The sequence below is a fragment of the Zonotrichia albicollis genome (genome assembly GCF_047830755.1).
Source record: "Zonotrichia albicollis isolate bZonAlb1 chromosome 6 unlocalized genomic scaffold, bZonAlb1.hap1 SUPER_6_unloc_1, whole genome shotgun sequence".
Lineage (NCBI taxonomy): Eukaryota > Metazoa > Chordata > Aves > Passeriformes > Passerellidae > Zonotrichia > Zonotrichia albicollis.
In genome coordinates this window covers 317,864-326,931 of record NW_027428337.1, presented here as the reverse complement: position 1 = coordinate 326,931, position 9,068 = coordinate 317,864, and the positions used below count along the sequence as shown (strand labels likewise).

At 47.6% G+C, this 9,068-nt stretch overlaps 1 protein-coding gene across 1 annotated transcript; it reads right to left on the bottom strand.

Moving 5' to 3' along the window:
• Positions 1-1,834: 1,834 nt before the first annotated feature.
• Positions 1,835-8,688, bottom strand: LOC141727298 (leucine-rich repeat-containing protein 14-like). Its single transcript, XM_074533729.1, has 3 exons — positions 8,122-8,688; positions 5,703-6,324; positions 1,835-3,047 (listed from the first exon to the last, which is right to left on the bottom strand). Exons 1-3 carry the CDS (start codon positions 8,420-8,422, stop codon positions 2,486-2,488), a joined length of 1,485 nt encoding a protein of 494 aa, XP_074389830.1. The 5' UTR covers positions 8,423-8,688; the 3' UTR covers positions 1,835-2,485.
• Between the last annotated feature and the right edge of the window lie 380 nt (positions 8,689-9,068).

The following is a 9,068-nucleotide window of genomic DNA, read 5'->3' as shown; positions in this document are numbered from 1 at the left end:
GGGGAAAATTTGGGGAAATTTAGGGCAATATTTGGGGGAAAATTGGAGGATTTAGGGAGGAAATTTGGGGATTTTTGGGGGGGGAAATTTTGGGGAAATTTGGGGGAAAATGGGGGAAAATTTGGGGAATTTAGGGAGGAATTTTGGGGATTTTTTGGGGGAATTTGGGGGAAATTTAAGGAAATATTTGGGGAAAATTGGGGGGATTTTTGGGAAAATTTGGGGGGAATTTGGGCAGAAATTGGGGGAAAATTTGGGGGGAAATTGGAGGAAATTGGGGGAAATTTTGGGGAAATTTAGGGGGAAAATTGGGGGAAAATTGGGGGAAATTTGGAGGATTTAGGGAGGAATTTTGGGGATTTTTTTGGGATGAAGGGTTTGGGGATTTGGGATTTGGGATGAAGGATCTGAGGATTTGGGATTTGGGGATTTGGGATGAAGGATTTGGGGATTTTTGGGATGGGAGATTTGAGATGAAGAATTTGGGGATTTGGGATGAAGGGTTTGGGGATTTGGGATTTGGGATCTTTGGATCAAGTATTTTGGGATTTTGGAGGAAGGGTTTGGGGTTTTAGGATGAAGGGTTTGGGAATTTGGGATGGGGAATTTGGGATAAAAGATTTGGGGATTTGGGATGAAGGATTTGGGAATTTGGGATGAACAATTTGGGAATTTGGGATCAAAGATTTGGGAATTTGGGATGAAGGATTTGGGAATTTGAAGTGAAGGATTTGGGGATTTGGGATGAAGGATTTGGGGATTTTTGGGATGAAGGATTTGGGAATTTGGAATGAGGAGTTTGGGAATTTTGGATCAAGAATGTGGGATGAAGGGTTTGGGGGATTTGGGGGATTTGGGGTAAAGGATTTGGGATTTTTGGATCAAGGATTTGGGATAAAAGATTCAGGAATTTGGGATGGGAGATTTCAGAATTTAGGATGAAGGATTTGGGGATTTGGGATTTTGGAAGGATTTGGATTTTGGGGTGAAGGGTTTGGATTTTGGGATTTGGATTTTGGGATGAAGGGATTGGATTTTGGGATTTGGATTTTGGGATTTGGATTTGGATTTTGGGGTGAAGGGTTTGGATTTTGGGATTTGGATTTTGGGATGAAGGGTTTGGATTTTGGGATTTGGATTTTGGGATTTGGATTTGGATTTTGGGGTGAAGGGTTTGGATTTTGGGATTTGGATTTTGGGGTGAAGGGTTTGGATTTTGGGATTTGGATTTTGGGATGAAGGGTTTGGAATTTGGGATGAAGGATTTGGGTGGTGGCAGCTCATTAATGAATAACCAATTCCTGATAAATCATTAATTAACATTTATTCCCTAATTAAATAACGTCCCCCAGCAATTCAGGACATTCCAGAACTTTCCCCTCCGGACACAGCAACGAAACTTCCGGGAAAAACTTTGGGAAAAACCCCAAACTGGGTGGAAAACCCTAAAATAAAACAGAAAATGTCAGGGTTGGGGTAAAAAACATAAAATAAAACACAAAATATAAAATAAAACACAAAACATAAAATAAAACACAAAATATAAAATAAACCACAAAACATTGGAGTGGGATAAAAAATATAAAATAAAACACAAAATATAAAATAAAACGCAAAACATCAGGGTGGGGGAAAAAATATTAAATAAAACACAAAACATCAGGAGGGGGTAAAAAATATAAAAACCGGGTGGGGAAGCACCAAAATAAAGGGAAAAATGAGATGGGGTGGAATTTTGGGGTGAAGGGTTTGGATTTTGGGGTGAAGGTTTTGGAATTTTGGGGTGAATTTTGGGGTGAAGGATTTGGATTTTGGGGTGAAGGATTTTGGGGTGAAGGATTTTGGGGTGAAGGATTTGTTTTCTGGGATGAAGGATTTGGAAGTATTTGGGAACTTTGGGATGAAGGATTTTGGGATGAAGAATTTGGATTTTGGGGTGAAGGGTTTGGATTTTGGGGTGAATGATTTGGATTTTGGGATGAATTTTGGGGTGAAGGATTTGAATTTTGGGGTGAAGGATTTGGGCTTTGGGATGAATTTTGGGATGAAGGATTTGGATTTTGGGATGAATTTTGGGTTGAAGGATTTGGATTTTGGGGTGAAGCATTTGGGCTTTGGCATGCAGGATTTTGAGTTTGGGGTGACGGATCTGGAATTTGGGGTGAAGGATTTGGTTTTTGGGATGAGTTTTGTGGGTGCAGGATTTGGATTTTGGGATGAAGGATTTGGAATTTTGGGGTGAAGGATTTGGATTTTGAGATGAAGGATTTGGTTTTGGGGATGAATTTTGTGGGTGCAGGATTTGGATTTTGGGGCGAAGGATTTGGATTTTGGGGTGAAGGATTTGGATTTTGGGGTGAAGGATTTGGATTTTGGGGTGAAGGATTTGGATTTTGGGATGAAGGTTTTGGAGTTTGGGATGAAGGATTTGGGAATTTTGGGATGCAGGATTTGCATTTTGGGGCGCAGCACCTTTTCCCCCCCATCACAACGAGAAGAAGTCGAGCCCTCCGTGCCCGCGGGGGTTGGAGCTCCACACGAGGTCGCTCCGCCCGGAGCTCTCCAACACCCGCATGAACTCCACCTGCACCTCCGCCAGCAGCTCCTCATCCACCGCATCCCCCAAATCTCCGTCAGAGCGCGGCGGCCCCGGCTTGTAGCAATCCACGGGGCAGGGATAGACCACCAGGCGCAGCTCGCGCAGCTCCAGGGTTCTGTGGAGCAGATCCCTGAGCGCGGCCGTGGACAGGGAGTTGCCGTAGAGTCCCAGGAAGCGCAGGCGGGAGCAGCGGCGCAGCGTCGGCAGCAGCGCGTGCAGGTGGGAGTCGGCCATGCGGCATTCCCTGAGATCCAGGTGCAGCAGCGAGGCCGAGGTCTCCTCCAGGAGCAGCCGCAGCGGCTCCAGCAGGCCCTGGGAGAAGTCGTGGCCGCTCAGGTCCAGGCGCTTGAGGGCCGGCGCGTGGAAGCTCTGGGCGAGGAAGGCGAGGTCGGCGGGAGCGAGGGAGCAGAAGGCCAATTCCAAGCTTTCCAGCGGCGCCTGGAGGTCGCTGCGGGCAGGGAAAAGGGACAGGTCAGGGTTGGGTGGGAACACGCGGGGAAAGAGCTCCAAGAACATCGAGTGTGAGCTCTGAAAATCCCGGGAGTTTGGAATGATGGAGTGATGGGATCATGGAATGACTGAGTTTAGGAAAGAGCTCCAAGAACATCGAGTGTGAGCTCTGAAAATCCCGGGAGTTTGGAATGATGGAGTGATGGGATCATGGAATGACTGAGTTTAGGAAAGGTCTCCAAGAACATCGAGTGTGAGCTCTGAAAATCCCGGGATTTTGGAGTTATGGGGTCATGGAGTTATGGAATGGCTGTGGTTGGGAAAGGTCTCCAAGAACATCGAGTTTGAGCTCTGAAATCCTGGGATTTTGGAGTTATGGGGTCATGGAATCATGGAATTACTCAGGTCAGGAAAGGTCTCCAACACCATCAAGGTCAAGGTTTGGGAATCATGGAGTTATGGGATCAGGGAGCCATGGAACTGTGGAATGACTGAAGTTGGGAAAGAGCTCCAAGAACATCCAGTTTGACCCCTGGAAATCCTGGGATTTTGAGGTCACTGAATTATGGAATGACTCAGGTTGGGAAAGGTCTCTGAGACCATCAGGTTTGACATTTGAGGATCATGGGAGCATGGAGTTATGGAATTATGGATCCATGAGATTGTGGGGTCATGGAATTATGGAATGGCTGAAGTTGGGAAGGATCTCCAAGAACGTCAGGTTTTACCTTTGAGAATCATGGAATTGTGGGGTCATGGAACTGTGGGGTTATGGGGTGTTGGGATCATGGAGCCATGAAATTACGGGATCATGGAGTTATGAGGTCATGGAGCCATTGTCTGACATCATCAAATCCAACCTTTGGGAATCCTGGAATCAAGGAATTATGGGATCACGGAGTTATGGAGTCATGGACTATTGGGATAACGGGATCATGGGAACCTGGGATCGTTAAGGTTGGAAAAGATCCTCAAGACCATCGAGCCCAAACCTCGGGAATCTTGGAATCGCCGAATTCTGGGATCATGGAATTATGGGATGATGGAATCTTTGAGTTGTCAACTATTGGGACAACGGAACCATGGGATTATGGGAACATTGGGATAATGAATTCCTGAAATCAATGGATCATCCAGGTTGGAAAAGATGCTCAAGACCATCGAGCCCAACCTTAGGGAATCTTAGAATTAAGGAATGATGGAATCTTGAATTTATGGGAGAATGGAGTCATAAACTGTTGGGATAACAGAACTATGGGAACCTGGGATCATTAAGGTTGGAAAAGATCTCCAAAACCATCGAGCACAAACCTCGGGAATCTTGGAATCGCCGAATTCTGGGATCATGGAATTATGGGATGATGGAATCTTTGAGTTGTCAACTATTGGGACAACAGGATAATGGAATCGTGGGAACATTGGGATAATGAAATCCTGGAGCCGTGGGATCACTCAGGTTGGGAAAGTCCATCGAGCCTGACCTTTGAGACTGCTGGAATTCTGGGATCATGGAATTCTGGGGTAATACAATGGCTGAGTCATGAATTATTGGGATAACAGAACCACGGGATCTTGTGAATGTTGGGATAATAAAATCCGGGAATCATGGGGCTGCTGAGATTGGAAAAGACTTCCAAGATTGTCAGGTTAGGACTTTGAGAATCCTGGAATCATGGAATTCTGGGATCATGGAATTCTGGGATCATGGAGTCACTGAGTCACGAACTATTGGGATAACAGAATCATGGGAATGTTGGGATAATGAAATCATGGAATCAAGGGATCATTAAGATTGGAGAAGACCTCCAAGACCATCGAGCCCAACCTTTGGGAATCTTGGAATGGCAGAATTATGGTATCATGGCATTATGGGATAATGGAATCTTTGAGTGATAAACTATTGGGATGATGGGATCATGGGAATGTTGGGATAATGAAATCCTGGAATTATGGGATCACTTAAGTTGGAAAAATCTCCAAGATCATCAAGTTCAGCCTTTGAGAATCTTGGAATCACAAAAGTTTGGGATCATGGAATTCTGGGATCATGGAATCACTGAGTCGTGAACTATTGTGACAATGGAATCGTGGAATCATGGGAACAAAGAGATCATGAATTTCTGGAATCAAGGGATCATTAAGATTGGAGAAGACCTCCAAGACCCTCGAGCCCAACCTTTGGGAATCTTGGAATCATGGAATTATGGGATAATGGAATCGTTGAGTGATAATCTATTGGTATGAGGGAATTGTGGGATCATGGAAATATCGGGATAATGAAATCCTGGAATGATGGGATCACTAAGATTGGAGAAGACCTCCAAGGTCATCAAGTTCAGCCTTTGAGAATCTTGGAATCACAGAATTTTGGGATCATGGAATCACTGAGTCACGAACTATTGGGATAACAGAATCATGGGAACATTGGGATAATGAAATCATGGAAGCAAGGGATCATCAAGATTGGAGAAGACCTCCAAGACCATGGAGACCAACCTTTGGGAATCCTGGAACCAAGGAATTCTGGGATCTTGGAATGATGGGACAATGGGATCACTGAGTGATGAATTATCCAAATAACGGAATCACGGGAACGTCGGGACAATGAAATCCCGGGAAAGACCCCCGAGCCCCCCAACCCTCGGGAGCTCACCAGAGGATCTGGCGCAGGTTCCCGGAGAGCCGGGAGGATCCCAGGTTGAGCTCGCGCAGGCTGGGCAGCATTCCCAGCTGCCGGGCCAGGCACCGGATGCCGATGGCGGATTCGGGCGTGGGGCGCCGCACGTCCACGCTGCTGTACTGGAGCTTGAGGCTGCGCAGCTCCGGGAAGCGCGAGAGGTGCGGCAGGATCACCGAGAGCCCGCTCAATCCCAGATTGTTGAACCTCACATCCACCCTGCGCAGGAAGGACGGGTCCAGGGAGCGCAGCAAGGCCACGATGGCCGACGCCGAGAGCTGCTCGGCTCGGAGCTCGCGGCACTTGAGGCGCAGCAGGCCGGCGGCCCCGGGCTGCAGCGCGTCGCGCAGGATCCCGTAGGACGCCCCGTTGACGAACAGGTCGGCGTGGACGTCGACGCCCGGGGGCTGCGGAGCGGCCGCGGCCGCGGCGGCGCCCGAGCGGCGCCTGGATCCGCGCCGCTGGAATTCCCGCTGGTGCTTGGACACCTCCACGCAAGCCTTGGCCAAGGTCACCGTGCCCGACCACCCGCTCATCCAGGCCAGAGCGCGGCCGGACACCGAATCCGGGAGGCCGGTGATGTCCAGAAAGCGCAGGCTGGGGAAATGGGGAGGAATCATGGGAAATGGGAGGAAACATCAAAAAAGGGGAGGAAAGAAAGCATCCAAAATGGGAAGGAACCATCAAAAATGGGAGGAACCATCAAAAATGGGAAGGGGAAGGAACCATCAAAACCAGGAAGGAACCATGAAAAATGGGAGGGAACCATCAGAAATAGGAGGGAACCATGAAAAATGGGAAGGAAACCATCAAAAATCAGAAAGAGCCATCAAAAATGGGAAGGAAAACCATCAAAACCAGGAAGGAACCATGAAAAATGGGGGGAACCATCAAAAATGGGAAGGAACCATCAAAAATGGGGGGAACCATCAAAAATCAGAAAGAGCCATCAAAAATGGGAAGGAACCATCAAAAATGGGAAGGAACCATCAAAAATGGGAAGGAACCATCAAAAATGGGAGGAAACCATCAAAAATCAGAAACAGCCATCAAAACCAGGAAGGAACCACGAAAAATGGGGGGAACCATCAAAAATCAGAAACAGCCATCAAAACCAGGAAGGAACCATGAAAAATGGGGGGAACCATCAAAAATCAGAAACAGCCATCAAAACCAGGAAGGAACCATTAAAAATGGGAAGAAACAATCAAATACAAGAACAAACCATTAAATACAAGAACAAACCATCAAAAACTGGATGGAACCATCAAAAATGGAAAAAAACCCCATTTTTCCATTTCAAACTATTTTTCATTTCAAAAACCAAAAACTGGGAAGAAGATGTAAACGGGAGGAAACCATCAAAAACGGGACGGAACCATCAAAAATGAGAGAAAAGCATCAAAAATGGGAGGAAATAATAAAAAATGAGACGAAACCATCAGAAATGTGTGGAAACCATTAAAAATGGGAGGAAACCATTAAAACCAGGAAGAAACCATGAAAAATAGGAAGGAACCATCAAATACAAGAAGAAACTGTCAAAAACAGGAGGAAACCATTAAAAATGGGAGGAAATCATAAAAAATGCAAAGAAAGCGTCAAAAAATTAAAGAAACAATTAAAACCATCAAAAACGGAAAGGAATCATGAAATATGGGAAGGAACCATCTAAACCAAGAAGGAACCATCAAAAACAGGAGGGAATCATCCAAAATGGAACCATCAAAGATGGGATGGAACCGTCAAGGAAGGAACCATCTAAAGTGGCAAGAAACCATCAAAAATGGAAGGAAACCAAAAACAGAAAGGAAGCATCAAAAATGGGAAGGAACTGTCAAAAATGGGAAGAAACCATCAAGGATGGAACCATCAAAACCAGGAACCATCAAAACCAGAAGGAAACCATCACAACCTTAGAGGAACCACCAAAACCAATGGAGGAACCTCAGGAGTGGAGGAGGTGCCCCCATCCCGACGTTCCAGGAACCATCAAGGATGGAACCATCAAAACCAGGAACCATCAAAAACAAGAAGGAAACCATCACAACCTTGGAGGAACCACCAAAACCAATGGAGGAACCTCAGGAGTGGAGGAGGTGCCCCCATCCCGACGTTCCAGGAACCATCAAGGATGGAACCATCAAAACCAGGAACCATCAAAAACAAGAAGGAAACCATCACAACCTTGGAGGAACCACCAAAACCAATGGAGGAACCTCAGGAGTGGAGGAGGTGCCCCCATCCCGACGTTCCAGGAACCATCAAGGATGGAACCATCAAAACCAGGAACCATCAAAAACAAGAAGGAAACCATCACAACCTTGGAGGAACCACCAAAACCAATGGAGGAACCTCAGGAACGGAGGAGGTGCCCCCATCCCGACGTTGCCCAGAACCCACCTGGCGTCGTGGCCGGGCTCCTCCAGCTGCCGCCGCAGCTGGTCCACCACGGCCAGGATGACGGCCTGGAAGCAGAGCGTGCAGGGATGGTCCCGCAGCAGCTCCCGGCGCCCCACCAGCTGCTGGAAGTTGAGCACCGGGAACGGCCACGCGGCCACCAGCTCGCACAGCACCATGGGCCGCCCGTCCAGGAACGCCGCTTGGAACAGGACGGGCTGGAGATTGGCGGGAAGGGCGGGAAGAGGGCTGTGGGCGACGACGCGGCGGGCACAGAGGAAGAGGAGGGAATCCATTGGGGGGGCTGTGTGGGGAACAAAGAATTGCAGAGAAACCACAAATGTGAGGATATCATGAAGGAAAACTTGGATTTTGGGGGGCTTGTGGGGATTTGGGGACCCTTTGGGCGATGGAGAAACCCCAAATGTGAGAAAATCCCAAAGAAAAGCTGGGATCAAGATGGCGGCGGTTGTGAGGGGACCCTCAGGGCGTCTCTGAGGAGGCTGTGGGGATTTGGGGATCAGAAAATTTTAGGGAAACCCCAAAGGCGAGGATATCACAAAGAAAAACTTGGATTTTGGGGGGCTGTGGCTATTTGAGGACTTTTGGGGTGATGGAGAAGCAAAGAATTCCAGAGAAACCCCAAATGTGAGGAGATCCCAAGGAAAAGCCAGGACAAGATGGCGGCGGTTGTGAGAGGACTCCCAGCGTGTCTCTGGGAGGACTTTGGGGATCAAAGAATTCCAAGGAAACCCCAAATGTGAGGATATCATGAAGGAAAACTTGGATTTTGGGGGGCTTGTGGGGATTTGGGGACCCTTTGGGAGATGGAGAAACCCCAAATGCGAGGAGATTCCAAAGAAAAGCCGGGGACAAGATGGCGGTGGTTGTGAGGGGATCCTGAGCACATCTCATGGGGGCTGTGGGGATTTGGGGATCAAA